At 36.3% G+C, this 20,966-nt stretch overlaps 1 protein-coding gene across 4 annotated transcripts in view; it reads right to left on the bottom strand.

The window, feature by feature from the left end:
* The window catches only part of LAMA2 (laminin subunit alpha 2), a 622,674-nt gene that overhangs the window by 161,827 nt on the left and 439,881 nt on the right, over positions 1-20,966 (bottom strand). For 3 of the 4 annotated variants that reach the window (XM_033235503.1, XM_033235507.1, XM_033235505.1), the window contains 2 exons: positions 15,786-15,872; positions 11,813-12,006 (listed from right to left, as the gene is read on the bottom strand). In XM_033235503.1, the coding sequence (XP_033091394.1) occupies positions 11,813-12,006; positions 15,786-15,872 (281 nt within the window). The remainder of the gene's footprint in view (positions 1-11,812; positions 12,007-15,785; positions 15,873-20,966) is intronic. The other variant, XM_033235504.1, reaches the window with a different exon arrangement.

A 20,966-nucleotide genomic window follows, 5' to 3' on the forward strand; every position in this document is an offset into this window, starting at 1 on the left:
AAGCCACCCCAGCCATACTTCCTGTACAGCCTGAAGGAACCATGAGCCAATTAAACCTCTTTTCTTTACAAATTACCCAGTCTCAGGCATTTCTTTATAATGAGAATGGACTAATGCACTCACTATAATATTTTGGCCGTCAAAGAGGTACTATTCAAATTTGGTGGTAGGGGCCAGGATTGGTGGTAGAATTGGTAGAGAGACAAATGGATTATTGACTCTTCATTATGGAATAGATCTCATAAATAGTAGTATAATTTCCAAAATTAACATATATTGATTCTTTTGGCAGATTTGAAAAACATGCATATTTTTAGTTTTGCATTGCAGAGTAATGAGGTGTTTCTTCATGCCAAGGAGCAGGAACTACCGCATTTATAATATACTCTCATGTGTACAGTTATAATTTCTTACGTTCTGCAGATAGAGGTATCAATGCTATATACATGTTAAAATAGGGGAAAATACATAGCATGGAAAATACTGAGAATTGGAGTAGCTCTGGATCATGCCCAAACTTGGCAAGAATTCAATTAGTTCTCTAAATAGCAGTCCCCTGAGCTGTTTAATGGAGAGAAAACCATTAACTGGTGCTTGTAAACAAAGAGAAGGAGGACGCAGGGTGATTTTTTGATAGGACAGCAGCTAGAGGTGAGTTACAATATCACTTCACAGGGATTAAACTGCCCTGGCAGGGCTTTTAATAAATCAGCTCCTTGCAGGTGACACCTGCAACTGCAGAATGTCACCTGCAGGGGCTTTGCAAGCTCCTGATGCTTCACAAGCTGAGTGAACACAGAGGCTTTGAAGGCAAGAGCAGAAGTCTGGAACTAGGGCTGTATCTCTTACTCTTCTCCTAGCCAGAATGAAACAGAATTTGCACTGCATGGAAACCAAGTAAAAGGAAAAGATTGTTTTGGTTTCGTAGCCCCGTTCAATGCAACCTTCAACAGACCTGTCTACATTAAACAGTTACAGAAAACACAACACAGAACTCAATTAAGAGCCAAATTGACTGTGTCTAAACACCAAGATCCGCAGTCTGATTCTCAAGCTTTAGTGGGCCTCAACACCTGTAGGACTTTCGGAAATCCCAGAGGGCTGGGTCACACCCCCGGTGTTTCTGAATCAGGAGGTGATTTGATCACCCGGTTTCTCTTAGTCTCTGATTGAGAATGTGATACTAATACTGCTGGTCGGTGAACCACACTTTGAGTAGCAATCAGACCAGCAGTTTTGGCACCACCTGGAAGCTTATTAGAAATGTATAATCGAGCTCTACCCCAGATCTAGGAAATTAGAATCTGCACTTTAGAAAGGTCCCACGATCTCTGCGCATTAGAATGTGACAAACATTGGTGTGGATCAGTGGTTCTCACTTTGGCTGCCCACTGGAATCCCATAAGGATTTATAAAATACAGATGCCTGGGCTCTTTCTCTCCTCACCACCACAGAATGTGATTTGATGGGTCTGTGGTAAGGTCTAAGCTTCAGGATTTCTATTTTTACTTTTTTTTCTGAGACAGGGTCTTGCTCTGCCACCCATGCTGGAGTACAGTGGTGTGATCATGACTCACTGCAGCCTCAAAGTCCTGGGTTCAGGTGATCCTCCTGCCTCAGCCTCCCGAGTGACTGGGACTACAGGCATATGCCACCACATCCAGCTATTTTTTTTTTTTTTTTTTACGTAGAGATGGGGTCTTGCTGTATTGCCCTGGCTGGTGTCAGATTCCTGGCCTCAAGTGATCCTCCCACCTCAGCTTCCCAGCGTGCTGGGATTACAGGCGTGAGCACTGTATTTTTTAAATATTCCAGTATTTGAAAAACCATGTAGCCAAAGGGTAAAACCACTGAACCAGGTGATAAATTACAGGGATGCTCAGTCTTCAAGGGAGCAAGGATTTGGAAGAGGTCCTTTTGCTTCCTGTCTTCTCTACCTAGAATTCTTCTCCCTTGGTCTTCTCTCACCTGGTTCCTGGGTGTTCAGGTCAAGAGTTCAATTGTCACTTTCTCAGAGGGAAAGCCCCTGATGATTCTAAAATTACTGTTACCTGAAACTCCCCACCACCGCCTGCCCCATACCCTGCGCCAGTCACTACTGCATTTCCTTTGCTTTCTTAACACTCATACCTGTTTGAGCTACCTTATTACTTTATTTATTTATATATTCTTTCTCCCTCATTAAAGAAGGGACCTTAAACACCTTGGTTATGGTGCCTAGGAAAGGGTGTTTTACACAGTTAACATTCAACAAATATTTGTGGGCTAATATTTTTGTGAAGGAAGGGCATCGAAACATTTTGGACAAAGAGAATGGCAGGGGTTAATGTTTGAGCATGGCATGTGCCCAAGTACATGAAATGGTGAGATCAGGGAGGTAGAATGTTAGGAGAGAAGAGAGAGGGGAAGAAGGAAAAGGGACGAGGTTGGGGTTGGCCGAACAGAAAACTTCTGAATGTGAGAACAAGATAGAAAACCTCACAGATGTGTGAGGAACAGGATAATAGATTAAAAACTATGGTTTAGAGAGAGAAAGAGAACTATCTTGTGATTGCAGAGGCAGAGATAGTCCGATCAATAAGAATGACTATTCAGATGCCTGCCTGAAGGAATTCAGTTTTGACTCAGGAAAGGGATGTTGTAATGGAGAGATGGAGGGGAAGAAAATCAGCACAAAACTTTAGGAGGAAAGAAACAACACCATGACTGACAGATCAAGTGATGCTCATTTCTGGGGAGAATTAAAAATGGTTACTATTGGCTGGGTGTGGTGGCTTAGGCCTGTAATCCAAGCAGGATTTGGGAGGCTTGACACAGGCAGAGAGATCACTTGAGTTCAGAAGTTTGAGACCAGGCAGGCCAACACGGTGAAACCCCATCTCTACTAAAAATACAAAAATTAGCCAGGCATGGTGGCATGTGCCTGTAGTCCCAGCTACTTGGGAGGCTGAGGGAGGAGTATCACTTGAATCTGGCTGCAGTGAGCCTAGATCATGCCACTGCACTCCAGCCTGGGTGATAGAGTGAGACTCCATCTCAAAAAAAAGAAAAAAAAAAGGTTATTGTTAATACTTCTTTGCTGCACCTCCCATTAAGAGGTGAAGTCTACTTCCCTTCCCCTTGAATCTGGGTTGGCTTTGCATCTTACTCTGACTGACAGAAAGTGGCAGAGGAGCATACTGAATTTTGCAGTTTTTGCTTTCACACTCTTGGACCCCTGCTGCCTTCAGAACAATCCCAGGTTAGCCTCCTTGAGGAGGGGAGGCAACGTGAGAGAGGAAAAGGCAGTTGAGGCCCCAACTTGGGCTTGACGCCATCTGGGAGCCCCTAGGCATGACAGTGGAAGATCTGTCCAACTGAGCTCAGCCCAATTGCCAACCTTCAGAATCATGAGAGTGTATGTCCTTGTTGTTTTAAGCTACTAAACTTTTGGAATGTATAACTGATAAAATCAATAACGGATACACTTATTCAAGGTTTGCACATGTGATTCAGATCAGAGACTTTCAACTGCAATTCATAGGCTAAAAACAGCATTAGTAACAATTACAATTTTATTAGAAATTATGAAAAATAGGAAGGTTCTTTTCCCACTGAGTCCAAGTTCATCATTGTTTTAAAAGTTCCATTTCACCTCTAGTGAAGATGTATTTTGGGCAGATGTTCCCAGGACGTAAGCAAGCAATTTGCTCTTTTAACACCTACAAGATCTTGAAAGATACTCGATAATGATAATAAGATGTTTCACCATGCTTTTTAGGGCAGCGTGTGCCTTTGATAGCAAACACTAAATTATTCTTTAATTTATTTAATAATATATAACCTATTTCCGAGAAGGAATTGGATCAGTTTGTTGATAATAGCATGGTTAGATACTCCTTACTAGATGGTTCCAGAAATTGCCAGGGAAAGTACCTATAGTTTTCTCAATTTTTACCTCATACAAGAATAAACCAGGGACTGGACTGCAGAACTAGAGCTGATGTACTGTAATATGCTATGGAGTAAATTGGTGTACTAGAATGCCAAGAGGCATGATGAATACTGATTTTTCTCTCATTTATTCTATCCCCTGCCCATCTGTTTTGGTTCCTCATCTTCAGTTGTCGAAATGAAAATGTATTTAATTGCTCTTTCAAGGGCTCATACATTCCGTTTTATGTTTCTGTGTCCAAAGGTCTATTATTATCCCATGTCTTATGGCCTCTGTATTTGCTTTTTGGGGGACAAAGTACAAGCACATTTCCATAAGTGAAAGGTAAGTTTTACAGTATGCTCCAAGTAGTATACTAACATCTGTCTGAATGGGTCAGAGAGACTTATGAATATGACAGCCATGGGGATTTTTTCAAAGCTTCTGTACAAGTCTAGCTTGTGAAGTTATAAGATAAACACATGGGGAAAAGTGTCCTTTTATTCCGACACAAAATATTTTGCTTACACCAGAAGCTATTTTTATTTGGCCTCAAAAAGTCCGAAGTGTCTGGCAACAAACATTGGAAATGGAATGCAAATTAAAACCAAATTTAATTCACTATAATAGGGAAGATCTGAAGAGTATGTAGAGACATGGACTATTCACATTGTGTAAACAACTGTTCTTTGACAAAGTGCAGTAAGAGCTCAGTGTAAATTAACACCTATCTTACAGTCGGGACCTCAAAGAACCTTTCCAAACCATTCTCCAAATTCAGCAATACTAATAAGGCTACAAAGTGAAATCCTGCCTAAAATGCACAGGAGCAAAAGCAAATATTTCAAGACCATGATTATATTTTACATGACTAAATGTTTCCGAGGCTTTGCCTATAAAAGTGTCAGGATAAATTTGTGTCTAATATTAACAAACGCAGTACTAAATTCAGATTGTTATAGCTGGGCACATGTAAGGGGCAAATCATGCAGCCAGTATTACAGATCTTTCTGTTAGCAATTAGTACAAAACACTGCATTTCTACCAGGATTCCCCATGCATAATAACTACTGGCTTACTGTCACAAAAGAAATCACACACTGCATCCAAACCAAAGAAGCTGAAGCTAAAATGAGGACACTGAGTATTTTTGAAACGGCCAAAGCTATTAACCAATTTTAGGTAGAGATACATAAATTCTCTGCTCTAATCAAACAGGAATAAAATGAATAAAGACATGTTTTTAACAAAAGATAAAATTATGTGTTAATGTGTGTATTTTAAATGAACTCTTCTAGAAGAATGCCATTGATGGTTCCCTGGATCTGAATTTTATGTTTCTCACTTCCCCTTATCATCTTCAAAAAGAAACTTTTACATTAGCATATATTTATGGCTTATTAAAATGTACTTAGTTATTCTATTTTAAAATAAATATCTTCTAAAATAAATATTTGATTCCAGAGTCATTAAGAAGGCCTTTTAACCTGTCATTTCTTTGAACAGAGAGGAAAGCTGTAGACTTCAGTTGAGACTGATGAATTTGCTGACGTACCAAGTAATGATATTTATGTTTTTTTATATATGTTTTATGATATATGTGTTTTATATGTACATGTTTATATAGATATGTTTTTGTATATTAAATAATGATGTGTGTTTTATATATATTAAATCAAATTATATATATAATACATAGGAAAACAAGTTCAATGTGGTTCAAAGATGGTGTAACTGTTCAAAACACTAATGGAAACTTTGAAAGTACTATAAATAATAATGGGATAATATTTTTTATCTGCACAACAGTCACTACATGACAGGCAATGTATTATATTTTGCCATCATTATCTCACTTAATATTTACAGCAATTCTGTGAGGTAAGTACTATTCGTATCCTCATTTTACAGATGAGAAAAATAGTCACAACCAGGGTGCTTATGAATCTATAAATAATGCATGTGAAGGGCTTAAAGACAGGAGGAATGTAAGGTGGCCCTAAAAGTGGTTTTCAGTGACTTGAAGAGCCGAGAATTAGAGATAATAACTGGAAACGGAAAGTCAGCCTAAATAAAGAAAATATTTCATCAGAAACTGATGAGTTGCACAAAACATCAGGTCTTTGGGGAAAAAAATGGTTACATAATAACAATGATGATAATAATGCCTAGAATTTATTGAGCACCTATTATGCTTAGATACTTAACATACACATATGTAATATTTTACATCCATTTTACAGATGATGAAAATGAGGTTTAGGAGATTAAATAATGTCACACAAATTGCAAGCTAGGATTTAAACTTTCTGTAGCCAGTTCATAATGCCATGCTTCCTTGCATTAGGATATTGTCTGTTTTGTGGATGTCACAGAAAAAGAGAAGGCTAGACTAGTTTACTTATTTCTTCCAACTTTAAGATTATGTGATTTTAGTTTGTCTTTTAAGGTCAGTAAAACCTCCTGGGCCTTGCCAGAGTGGAAATTGCAATCAAAATAGAGTTTAGTTTACTCTTAAAATAAAACTTGCTGAAAACAAAGGCAACAGTCATCAGCTGTCCTCTATAAGACAATTCAAATGCGCAACTCCTTAATCAGCTAACAGAACAGCTTCCTCAATGATATACAAACCACTGAGACGGATCTCTAACAACTAGGAAAATCATCTAGAATCACAGTGATAGTTGCCATTCCACACACTGTTAGCCTGGACCAATGCTAAGGTTGACAACAAGAAACTCAAATATCTTTTACTAACAAAACAAATGAGTAGAAGGTGCAGACAAGGTGAAGAGAAAATGTTTTATAGATTGCCTAACACCTGGATGTGAACAACATGTCACAGCTTAGACTTATAGAAAACTATATCATACATACTGTCCTTCCAAATAAGAGCTTACTCGAGCAGTGAGGAGGAACAGAGAGAGGATGACATTTAGGAGGTACAACAAGCAAAGTGTTAGATCAATAATCAGCATCTGGAGATCAACTGATGTTTATCATCATCTTTTAGAATAGAAAGTCCTGTTTTCATTACAGTGATAACCACATTTTATTTTGTTTCTGCTCCCATGTATAGGGAGCCATAATTGCCATTATTAATCATTTTTTATGATAAATGTACGATAGTGTTCTAGTGATAATATATAATGGTCTCTGCATTATTGTGATCCGATCTTTGGTGGCAACTGGCTATTAAAAACAACAGTGTTGATTACATCTCTGTAGATCAAAGTAAGATAAAACTTCAGACTTCAGGTTTCACCAAGTGGTTGGAAGTTGCCTATTTTACAGAGTAAAGGTAAATTATCACATTTAGCTAGGTTAATCTCAGGCTGCAAGTAGAAAACATATTTTGTGATCACTTTTGCAAATTGGCAAGCAAAGTGTATGTTTTATTTTAAATAAATGTATGTTAGAATTTAAGTAAATTGTTACTATAAATAATAAAAGCTGATATATCCCAAATACCTCACTATGCAGTGATTAAAAATAGGCAACATCAATTTGATATTTATAAAATGTTATTTCAGGCAATTTTTATGAAGTAATATCTTGCCAACAGATACTAATTTTAATTTCTGTTCTCTAGGAGAGTAATATATTTTACTATGCCACTCATAATCTATTTTAAACATCACATGAGTTATTCTGTGTTAATTATATGAGTTTACAGAAAATAGGATATGAACAAATCCAAGTTTTGTGTTTCAAAATACTAAACTTTACTGCTAAGCAAATAATGGCTTCTTCATTCATTTTTAAGTTTCTTGAAGGCAGGTTAGTTGTTCTCATTTTATAAAATGACATGTGAACTATGAATGAGAGTTGAAAGAGGAGGATGGATTTGTATTAACTTATTAAGAAGAAATCTTAATTTGGGAAATTAATAAAATAATCTGTTCAGAACTCACCAACATACATAACATTGTAAAGCTGTCCCAAATAATTCCTTTGGAAAAAAAGAGGCTGTGAAGTTAATCTGGGCACCCAGCTAGTGTCTCTTCTTCTGCATAGAAGACAGTCTCTACTTGACAATCTCTGATGAAAAAGAATCTATCATAAATGCCATAATGTTTTAAATCTTAGAGGAGTCTCAAAGGTTAGCAGAAAATAAATGTCAGTATCAAGTTATATATACTTAAAATTTCTCATTTTGTAATTTTACCTCATTTTATATTTATTTTTAATCGAGGTAGAATGGTCTCTAAACACGGAAGCAGTAAATGAATAAAGGGCTGAATTCATTACTGTTGAATATATTGGCTAAACCACGTTTGCTTTCTCTGTTTATCAGTAGCCAGCACAGAGGTTACGAAAATAAGATTTGTAAGACTGACCCATGCTCAAATCACAGATCTACTGAAAAGTCACTGAGAAAATGACTTAACCTACCTAAATTCAGTGTTCTTATCACACAGTGGGGATGATAAGGAACGGGAATGTTACTAGAATGAAAAGAACCACATGTGAAATGCTTAATATAGTGCCTGGAAAATGGCAAGTTCTCAGTCAAGGTGAGCCTTTAAATAAAGTTACTATTATGATGAACCCTGTGTGGTAAAAGGGACTTTAGAGAATGTCTGGAATCTGAAGGTGAATACATTGCTTAGTTATGCCCAGGAACTGACTCTGCTTGGTGGGGCTGAATTTAGGTCACTAACTTTGAGAGACTGTGATGTCTAAATAGTTCCTAATGTGGACACAGATTAGTTTTATAAATTCTTCATGATAGTAGTTAAAATCCACATATAAAAGGCCTGTGTGCTGCAAAAAATTCCATTTTGGATCCAGCAAAATCCAGGCCTGGTCACTGGCAACTGTCCCTGGAAGCTCTAAGTAATCTAGGGACCAAGGTGTCCAAGGGAAGTCCTGTCACAGTTCCTGCATTGGCTTTGTTTTGCCTGATCTCTTCAGCAGAATTTTATATCCTTTGTGAAATAAGAGCCTAATCTAAATGTATAGCGAGTGTATAGATTCCTTTCACCAATATGCAAATTACCTGAGATCATGCAATGGTCAGGCTTAGGTCATTTATCATGCATTTCTCTCTTTCTTTTTTTCTTTTTTTGAAATACACAAATCTATGGTGTGGATCAGTCTAAATTATATTTCCCAGAGAAGTAACTAAAGGGAGCAAAATTAACGCTTGTACAATACATGCTACTAAACTGTTTACTTATTCTAAGCAATAGGAGAAAGTTTATTTTCTGTAGTCAGTACCATATTAACAACAAGCACTGCAGACATTTCTCTTACTACATCTAAATTCTCTTGCTTGAGCCAAGCTACCTCCCTTACTCTCACCCTCAGGCCTTATACAAGTCCACCATGACCACAGGTGCTAAAACAGGCCCTGCAGATCAAACACACCAGGTGAACCCATTTTTTGGTCTCTCACACTAATTTAACTTAAGGATACAGAAATATATTAAAAGGAGAATTGAGAATAAGTCAGAATTACATCCTCACTTGTGTCTCCTTTTATCTCATTTCAAAACTAGGAGTAGAAGTAGAAACTGAATCCTGGGAAAGGCCAAGATCATAGAATCATGGCATATTTTTCCATAACTGGAGAAATTTTAGAAGAAAAGAAAACATGAAAAGTCTAAAGATACTCTGTGTAACAATTCTTAGAGTTAGCTTCATGAAAGGTGAAGAGAAAACATTCCTAGAAGTGGAACTCACTAATGCTTAAGAGCAGTATTTGTAAAATCTATACAGCATAATTATAAGATAATTAATTGTGCTTTAGAAAGGGGGTCTAGATATCAAAAACAATCCTATAATTTAATTTTTTTTTTTCCTGGAAGAAAAATTGCTATTATTTAACCCTCCAAAAGAATATAAACACTTTCATTCTAGCAACTGAATTAAATATCATGTATAACCCCTGCAAATACATTTCCTCGTGGGGCAAGAATAAAGCAAATAGGCATTATAAAACTGGTTTAGGCCGGACACGGTGGCTGACGCCTGTAATCCCAGCACTTTGCGAGGCCGAGGCGAGCGGATCACGAGGTCAGGAGATCGAGACCATCCTGGCTAACATGGTGAAACCCCGTCTTCACTAAAAAATATTAAAAAAACTAGCCGGGCGAGGTGGCGGGCGCCTGTAGTCCCAGCTACTCGGGAGGCTGAGGCAGGAGAATGGCGTGAACACGGGAGGCGGAGCTTGCAGTGAGCCGAGATCGCAATACCGCACTCCAGCCTGGGCGACAGAGCGAGACTCCGTCTCAAAAAATAAAATAAATAAAATAAAATAAAATAAAATACTGGTTTAGCTTTGTAGCTGGAGGATTGGCCCTTTTGTTAATACAACATGGGACAAGTGGAAATTAGAAACCTGCATATGCGACAAGGAAAAGATGAGTTAAGATTTCTAATGATAAATGTATTCAAAATGTTCAAAAAGTATTGATCATCAACAATAACAATGAAAACTTAAAGCCATTGTTGTTGATGGGCAGAATGCCAGTTCTCTTTAAAAGAAATGTTCCCAAAATAATCCCATCATATTATCTTCCTCAGATTTTAATATGCTATTGTTTAATTTTTGTGCTTCACATTAATATGATCTTTTCATTTTAAGTTTGCTTCTGGATAATTAATAAAAGTGATGATTAATAATTCAAGGACTGTTTCATGTTTACATTAAGAATATCTATATATTATCTAGTTAATTATGTGCATGTTAATAATTTATTTAACTTGAAAGCAATATTATAAAAACTTTGGTAGTCTACTTCTTTAATTATCATTAAAATATATCATTATACTTGGGAAGAATGAGTGTGGATATACTAACAACTAAATATGACAATATAAATGTATTTGACAGTACATTTAATCTCTCCCCTCTCACCTACCTTCGCACTTATTTTCAGTGTAATACCTTTTCATTAAAGATGGTTAAAATACAAAGAAAACATGATTTTAAAATCTATTTTCCCAAATAACACCCAGTCTTAACTTTTTGGTGTGTTTTTTAATACAGCCTTAGCTTCTGAGGTTAATGCTTATAAAACTAGAACATAAACAAAAATTCTTCTATTTAAGATACTATTACAATTTAGACACAAACAACATGCTAAAACAAGAAATGTTGACATGCACAAACATCAGTAAAATAGGTAAATGTTGAAAGAAAAAGTGCTAAAATAAATTCCTTAAGAAAAGAATACTATAGAACAGCACTCCTTCCTTAAATTTATAAATAACCTATTTTCGATTTGAATGTATGCAAGATCTAAGAATTATATTTAGCTACTGATTTCAATGTACTTTCAATATGGCACTACTAAATCCAGAATCAGTAAGAAAAAAGAGAGACAGCAAGAGAGCAAACTACTCTCCACTTATTGTACATGAGTAAAAATACTTGACTTCATTGTTACTGCTTATGGGTTTTGTAGTTCAAGAGAAAATTATGAAGCAGTATCCCCAAGGATTTTCATAAAAGCTGGGAAAAGAAACATCAGTTGTCATTCAAGGCTTAAAGTATCTGTCCAGTCGATTACAAATTCAGGAGGATTCTAAAATTTTTAATATACTCAGATCTTTAATCTGTCACAAAGGCAATGCCACCTTGAGGCGAAACTGGAAACCCTGAGATGGACAAATCAAATAAAATGCCTCCAGGAGCTTCACTGTAGGTCTTTCAATGAACGCAGTAAAGCACACTGAGGATTTTCTCAGCTGTTTTTGGCTCAGCAGGATGGACACGAAATCAGCAGGAGAACAGCAGAAGGTGGATAGATAGTGTCAGAAAGAATGAAGAGTAGAACTAGCTATTGCAGAAAAAAAAGGCAGGTGGAGGGAGTCAGTCTTTCTCATTGGAAATGAGACAGAAATGGAATCAAGGCCTCGAAAACTAACAGCGAAGTTAGTATACGTACAAACACACTCCCAGCCCTCGCGTGCATGCCAGTGCTTGCAGCCGTCACACTTCCTTCCCGTGGCTCCGGGTCGGCACGTGCAGATTCCTGTGACAGGGTCACAGGGCACAGGCAGTGAGCCATAGGGATCACACTCACATTCTTGGCAGGAGCCTCCAGGGCTGCTTGGACTGCCAGTATAGCCAGGGGCACACCTGCATTGAAACAGTGACAGAGCAAAAGACGTTAATAGCAAGTCATGTCTCCACATTGTTGTGTGCGTGGTCTTTTGTTTTGATGAAACAAAACTGATAGCAAGAGTCCATAAGTCAGTTAACTTTTCCTGTAAAGGGCCAGATAGTAAATAGTAGACTTTGCAGGACATAGGGAAAATCAAGATTATGCCGTGAAAAAGAAATAAAATTCTGAAGCATTCTGCTGTTGTTGTTGACAGAATTGAAAACGTAATGATGATAATAATGATAAGTCAAATTACTTTGTAATATCAGGCTACTAATGAGAAGAATTGGATTCTTCCTGAGGTTTGAAATTATCCTTCATTTGGGTTATAATTTAGTGCCTGCTGTCATCAAATTGATTGTAAATGCTGACCTGTAACAACAGTTCTTAACTGAGTGCCACACAGAATCAGAAATAGGCCAGATTTGGCCTGTGGACCATAGTTTGTCTGTCACTGCTCTAGATCATAAACTTTTTTGTTAAGTTCTCTTCTACAATTAGAGATGAATACAATTCTATATTGACTTCTGGGCTTTCCTATACTCATGAATTTCAGAGCTCAAAATAACCAAATAATACAATGCATTAATTTTACTAATGAGGCAAAAGAGGCAAGTTAAGTGGCAATAGGCTAGTCAGATTTTCTGTTTAATTTTATTCATCTTTTCTTTTTACCACATCTTCCTCAAGATGGATTTTTCATGTGTATCTGTGGAAGTGGGTTAATGATATGCAAACAAAATATATAACACTGATTTGGAAAATTAGAAAGAGAATCTAACCGGATGAACCCTAAATGCAGTCCATTAATTGACTCTTCCACCTACCTATGCATCCATTCACCTAAGTGTATTTCACTCGGGGTTATGACACTGGAAGTTTGGTAACTTTACACAATGCTAGCAGGGCCATACATTGCGGTTTGCCCAGGACAATTTCATACTACCTGTTGTTTTGGCTTAATTGCTAAAAACACTTCCTGTTTTTAATATAGTGTCTCAGATTGGACAACAAGTTATATATATGGTCAGTGTAAATATAACCAACAGTTAGAATTTTTGTTGAACAGGCAAGTATGTGAGGAAGTTGAGAGACAGTAAGGGACTGGAGCCAACAGCTATAAATACTGGCAAGATAATCATAGACCATCTTTAGCTGCCTGAGACTGTGAAATCTGCATGGCTGACTGTGAAAGTTAATTCATCCTGTGCTGGTTAGAAAAGGCAAAACATGAAGAAAACGATTTGTGACATTAGACTTTTATACATTTATGTTTTTGATTATTTTCTTTTCAATGAAAGGTTACAAATACTGAAAATAGCATTTAAGTAAGTCCACTTGAATGACTTCTTAACATTTACAGGTAAAATAATTGTATTCCAAGCAGATTCAGATTGATTAAATGTTCAAAGAGTTTATTACAAGAGTATTGAAAATAAAGTATGGGGAGAGGTTTCTATATTACAGGGATACTCAAGAAATTTAAGCAGTTTTAGACCTAACCTGATCAGTCTGGGCAGGTCAAAAGATGATTTAAATGATTTAAGAAGCTCTCAGCACTGGAACAAATTTATTTGGAAGGTTACAATAAAAATTTAACCAAGAACTTTGGTTTAATATAGCTGAATAAAGCAATTTTTCAGAGACATATAACCTGATCATTTATATGTTACAGACGATGAATGCAAAGCTATAACAACATTTGAGGACAGGAAAAACAATTTAAGTCACTCACATTTGATACTGTATGGTCCTGCTCATCTATATGCTATACAAACCGACAGCTTTTATCGATTAAATACTCCCGGATATTAAAAAATAAATTTTCTGGAATCATTCTGTTTTAACACTATAATTGTTATTTTAGTATACCCTTCTAGCCTTTTCTATACACTTGCTTTTGTAGAAAATGTAACTACAGTGTATAAATGTAGCTACACTATAAATTTTTTTTCATGAATTACTGTATATAATCCTTTTAGTGCCCAGCAATGCCTTTAGTCACTATCCTACTGGTGACTATCCTACTGCAAGAAATAAGTATTAGTCTAACCATAAATACCAAAGCTCACTGGTGGATATTAACAAGTATGTACTTGTATCACCTATATCTATATCCAAATGATGTACATATCTTCAGAACAAATGGAAATATTTTTAGATTTGGTGTTGCTGTGAGTTATTTAATTGCTGCTAATTTCTGTTGGCATGGAAATTATGAATCCACTGTTTTATATATATGCAAATATTGGATATTGTGTTTAGAGTTACCACATATGGATTTATTTAGAAATATATTTTACAAATGTATAAAAATTGCGTTGGGATTTATAAAAGTTAAGCCTAATTATTTAGTTACTTATTGCCATGATGAATACAGCTGTTGCTTGCTATATAAAACAAGACTCTTAAGTGGGTGCTGATAATTAGTATTAGTTTATATTTACAAAGAAACTTATTTAAGTGTTCTTCAGAGAATCTAGCAAAGGAATGGGTGAAGCAGGACACGGAAAAGAAAAACTCTAAGGGTGTGATTTCAGGTGATGTCCCAGTCTTAGCCTGATTCCATGGAATGCTCAGGAGCATAAAATAAGATCTCAAAACTTGTTCCACTTAAGGGCCAAAGAGCTCGACTTTTGTACTCTCATGCTGGTTAGCCATGGGCCACTGCAGGAAGGTGGGGTAAGCACTCAGGCCTTTCTTCCTCTTCTGTTGGAGAGAAGGCTTCAGTATAGGTGCCTAGGCAGGGCATCAACAGTGTCCTTGACACACTTATTGTCATAATATTAGTGTAAATAGGTGGCCTATCGATGATTCCTGAGATAATAGATGAGGAAAATGGAATGTAGCTAAACTGTTGGGACTGAGCAACGTCTATGGATGTTTACAAAACTTTTATACTGCTAGCAATTATGCTAGAATTATCATGTGTGTATAATGTTAGTAGTTAACATTAGTAACTCTCTGTTATATTAGAGATAATACCTAAAATGTACTAAAAATGGTGGTGACAAATTTGAATATCCAGGATACTGATCTTACAGAAAATATGTATCTGGAAGATATTAATTGCAACCTTTCTAGACAGTGAGTTTGTCTAGACAGTAAACTATATTCCTTAATTTACCATTTGGATTACATTCAGAATTCAATTTAACAGCTGCATACATGCATCATGAGATTTCATAAGCAATATGGTAAGAGAAAACATTTAAATCATATTGTTTGCCTATTGAAAAGAAAAATTGAATAACAAATACTTTATTATCTGGGTACTAATTAAAAATTCTTGATATTATTTATATTTTGAGTTACGTATACACTTGCTGGTGTAGTGCTACAGTGTTCAGAACAATGATGTGAATGCAGTTACTTCCAGACAATATTTTCCAGTGCATTAAAATAAGAAAAGGGTAGCCAGTTTTTTATTAGTAGTAACTACTGCTAAGCTTTTGAAAATTGATTTGTTCTTACAAAATTATATATTTATATATAAAATTATGTATATATACTAAAGCATAAATTAGATAATTGTGAAATAGTTTGGAATCTTTGAGAAAGTCTAAACATATGGTGGAAATAAACAACTTTCTTTGGACAAATTCTAAGATACACAAGTAGTTTTGAAAGCATTATAATTTAAACTACTATGCAAATATTGAAGTTCTTCAAATAATGAATGTTTTCCTATTGTGATTTTTTACCATATAATCCCTACATATCATTACTGTGTACATTTCATGGCTGTTGGTACCTTTCACAGTACTGGCCTTCGTATCCCCGTGGACAAGCCGTGCAGCGGTAGTCATCAAGGCCTTCTGTGACACAAGAGGGGCTGAAACTGAATCAGAAAGAAAAGGATTGCAGAAAAAGTTTAATCCATTTATTTTATAAAATAGTATTCCTATCCATTATCAAGGTTTCTGGGACCTACTTTTAAGTGGTGATAAATGCCATCCTTATAATTAGCTGACGTTCTTATTTAATGGTAGGACATCACAATGAAAAACCATTAACAAGAGTAAACAAATACATACTCTTTGGTTTAAATGATGGATTAAAAATGCATCACACAAGGCATGTTAATATTCTGGAATTTAACAATGATGTGACAGCCATGAATATACTAAACGTCCAGCAAAATTGTCCTATTGTTCACTAATCAAAAGAAAAATCTGACTAGAATTTATGCACACTGTCTGATAGTAGAATAGCTATTACTTATTATCTTTTAGGTTAAAAAAAGAGCATAAAATCTATATAATTTTTTTTTTCTTGAAAACTCAGCCCAAATGGCCACTGGTGCGTCAAGACATGAAGTGTGAATAAATGTTTCACTTGGAATAAAAGAATATCTTTTCTAATTTACATCCAGATTTCAAACTACATTTTACTTTGAACACAAAGTAATGTGATTTAGTGTGAGGAAAAAAGGGAAAGCTTTTTCTATGAAAATGACTATTTTATGATATTTTCTAATAATTAGGTCTTATATAACTTCCCCAATGTTTTTACTACAATGCTGGTAGACCACAGCCAGTCTGTCTTGCTCCAGGATTTCTGATGATCTTATTCCATTAAAAAAAAAAAAAAAAGAAAGACTCCACAAGACTTGAAAACTAAACTATATTAGCATATAGTTTTGGGTTGTTACAAACTTCTCTCAGCTGCATTCCCATTAGATAAAACTGAGTGATGCATTGGAAATTTGGAAATTAAAAACATGTATCTGTGGCAGAACAATAATGCTGCACACACCATTTTTCTTTTCGCTGCTTCACTAAATCACTTGATGCTGAACATGCAATAACAGGCCAGGCCCACAGCTCCTTTTGGTCAGGTGCCATTAGGACCTAATGTTAACTGTCTTCTAATGCATTACATCAATAGTACATCAATGAGTAATAGGCTCTAACTTTTGCAAAATTTGTGAACAAATTGATCTACTACTCACAAACTCATTATCCAACAAATTTATTTTTGCCTTCACAAAAAATAAACTTATAACTGACACCCTCTGCCAAGTTTTTAGCTCATTCATTTAAAGCCTGATACTGAGTGCATCTGTGCATGTGCACTCACGCACACGTGCACACACACACACACACACTCTTATACAGATTTTAGACTTTTCCAGTGAAACTCTAAAGAGCCAATATGATTAAATTACATTTCTTTATAGTAAAATAATGAAATGTCAACAAATAATTAATAAAGTGTTTACTATATAGGAATGTAGTAATTCTTGAATAGTTGATTTTTTTTCAAATTATGATATTATGGTGGATTGCACTGTTTCCTTATATCTCATAAAAGGTCTTCTGGAGGGAGTAGGGATTCCATCTCACTTGAAGCTTGAGTTTATTCTTTCTGTTCACAACTCCCTAATCTGCTCTCAATTCTCATTTCGTCTGCAGGGCTACTCAGAAATCCTTGGGCTTTTCTCATGGTGACCATCTTTTACATTTCCCTACGGCTGCTAATTCCAAACTTCCCTCAACTGAATTTTAAACATTTACAGAGTCTGCTCTCTGTGTCATCTCCTATGGACACTGCAGAGATAAATGGGTTTCTGGAAACCATTTCCTTCTGGTTTTTATCCCAGTTCACTGGTTGTTCCTTTTCAGTTTCCTTTGTTGGATCTGTGGCATGTCCTTGATCTCTTAACGTGCTTCGCAATTCAGTTTTCTGATTTCTGCTCCCTTCTCCTCTCTCCTATAAATGATCTCACTTAGTCCTAAGGGCTCTAAATATTGTGCCTACCTTCACAGATTTATAGTAAGTTTCTCCCCCTCCAAAAATACACCAGATCTTTCCCAATTTTCCCCATCCCAGTCAACAGCCACTCCATGTTTCCATTTGCTTTGTCAAAAACCATGGTGTCAACCGTGTCTTCTCTGTCACACTCCACTTATCTCCTGTCTGCAAATGCTGCTGGTGCTTCCATCAATAACACCACTGGATTATCCTGTCCCAAGAGACCTCTTGCCACTGGAAGATTTTTAGCCTTCAGGACATTTAGATATTCATTAGAGCTTTGCTGACTTCATCTCCTAGCACCCTCTTCTCATTCACTCTGTTCCAACCACCCTAGCCTCCTGTTGTCTGCCAAGCATGGGCCAAGAATGGGCCTGTGTCTGGGCCAGTGCAGTGACTTTTTTCTCTGACGGGACTGTTCTTCCTGCAGGTATTCACATGACTCACACCATTCACATTTCTGCACAAGTCTCATCTGTTTGTGAAGATCATTGACCACCTTATCTAAAATCATACCTTAGTCACTCTAAGTTCATTGAGGCTCCTTTATTTCTCCTGGTAGTACTTGTCATTACCTGACATTACATTATATATCTACTTCTTTATCTTACTCTCTTATAAAAAATATAAGCTCCAGAAGGCTAGGAAACATGGGCTGTTTTGTTCACTTATATATTCCCAGTATGAAGAGCCATGCCTAGCATTGGGTTGGGCCCTCATTAACTTTTTATTGAATAAAGAAATACATAAAATATTATGTTTACTTTCAAGGAATTTACAATTTCGTGTGAGAGACAGATATATACACATATAGGACAGGAAACGTATCTTTTATCTATTCATAGTGTTGGGATGAAGTACATGCTTAGTAAATGTTCATCTTCTGAAAGAATGATTGAAATAATTCTGTATAGTAAAATGTGTCAGTTGTATATAAAATGTACAAAATACACGCTGTGCTATGGATAGGTTTTGTGGCAGAGGTAGGGTTTGAAAAATGTCTTGAAAAACAAATTAGATTTTACAGGAATTGTCTCAGGGAATAGCAAGAGCAGACTGCTAACGATGTCTAGGTAAGTGCAAGAAACACCAAACTTGGCACTATATAGAATGGTGTTGAGGGCAGGGAGCCTGGAAAGGTAATCAGATTACAAAGGGTTTCTAATGTTCAAAGGGTCTGATCTTTCCTTGGGAAGGCACTGGAAACTTCTAAGGGTGTATGAGCACTGCCACTTTGTTATAAGAGTTAACTTTCTACCATATTTGTTTTGGTAAGAGATAATGAGGACTTGAACTAATGCCGTGGAAATGAGTCAGTAATCACTCATCATGCCTCCATATTTCTCACTGACTGCACAGATTGAAGTCATAAATTGAGTATCTCAGCCTCCTCCATCTATTCCTCAGAATCTGTTTTTATGTCTTGAGGAGAAGCGCCTCTTTTCTTTGCCCTGGCTGGTTTCTTTGCTTCACATTTTAATTATTCTCTTCTCACCATTTATAGGTCTTCACTTTCTTAATTAGCCTAATATGTCCCAAGCTTTAGATGGTGATATTAGTGACTCATGAACTCCATTTAGTAGGTTTTGGCTAAAATTTTTTTCTAAAAATGTAAAATAACAAAATTAAATAAACAGCATGGTATATAATACATCTATTTAGATATCTACACACACAAGTTTTTGTGGGTTTCTGGCTTATGATATAAAAAAGTGTTTCTTACAGTGGTTGCAATCAATAAAGTTTGAAAGTCACTGAACTTGCCATTTTAATTTGATATTTTGATTCAATGTCTTCTGTATAAAAATTTACTCAAATTATACAAATCACATAAAACAACAATGAAACAAAAATGAAAACACACTCTTACTGATCCTGCTAACAAATCAGGGTAGTATTCTACCATTTTATTCTTGAAATTTCTTAAAACTGTAAATTAAAATTCTGCTTTCATTATTGATGGTTAAAATTCATCAATGACTCTTATAGTGTAACCACAGGACCAACCAAAACTGGGCCTACCCTGTTGATAACAAAATGTCAGGTTACCTTTTAGGTATAACAGAGCCAAAAGCTCCAAGTCGTGTAGCCTAGGCATGTTCAATAGAAAAACTGTGACCTCTAACAACACCAGGAACCAACTATTCCTCCCCTTGAACCAACAAGACAGGGACAAAATCAAAACCTGAACATTGGCACTCCTTCAGAAATGAGGGGTTCATTGGCTCAGAAGATCTAGGGCTAAAATCTGCCTCAATATACCTTATTGTAAGTGATCAAATTTGAAGCCCTCCAATCAGACTTTGCCAAGCCAGCATTTCTAAATCCTTTGCCTTGCCTTCTGATCCCTTGAAACATTCCTCATATCCCAAATTAGGGAGACAGATTTGAACCTGACTCTTGTCTCCTTGCTGACTAATTTTGCAATAAAGCTTTTCTTTTCCCCAAAGTCAGTGCCAATGTTATTGGCTTCTATGTGCTTCAGGCAGCAAGCCCATTTATTTGCTCAATTACAATAGTCAGTTGCCACCATATTCACTGGGTCTCCCTTGTGAAAGCAGCAACTGATGCTGTTCATTGCTCTTCTCTCCCTTGGTGTCAATGGCAGTGCCGCCCGGGTTCCCTCTCTTCTGACTGCTCCTGCCTTGGCTCTCCTTTTTCTTCTTTCCCAACATGAAGTCCTGTCTTTCCTCCTTTCTATATACTAGCTTTGGATAACATTAGCCTGGGAAATCTTATCCAACTTTAATTCACTTATTAACATATCTTTTCCTTCATCTGCTCCTGCAATTTTCAGATTTCCATTTCCTGCAGCTATTTGCATATTTCCATTCAGACAGATATGTTCTATCAATCTGAACCTATTTGAAACATAAATTATCTTTCTTCTCTAACAGCTCTCTCCTGGTTTCTCTATTTCAGTTAATGGCACCACCATTTTCGGGGGCAACCTGCCTAAAAACCTCAGTCTTCAACTCCTGCCCAGACCCTCACCCCTCACATCTAATTAGTTTTCAAATCTGTAGAGCTGTATTAAACAATTTTCTCACATTCATTCCTTTGTCTCCATTCTTGTTACTATTACCTACTTCTGGTTCTAATTATCTTTTGCCCATGCGAGTATACTAGCCTTTTAATTGGTCTCTATGCTTTTCTCTTTTGCCTGTTTCAATTTATT

Source organism: Trachypithecus francoisi, unplaced genomic scaffold, assembly GCF_009764315.1.
Source record: "Trachypithecus francoisi isolate TF-2019V2 unplaced genomic scaffold, Tfra_2.0 Lachesis_group15, whole genome shotgun sequence".
In the NCBI taxonomy this organism is placed as follows: Eukaryota; Metazoa; Chordata; class Mammalia; order Primates; family Cercopithecidae; genus Trachypithecus; species Trachypithecus francoisi.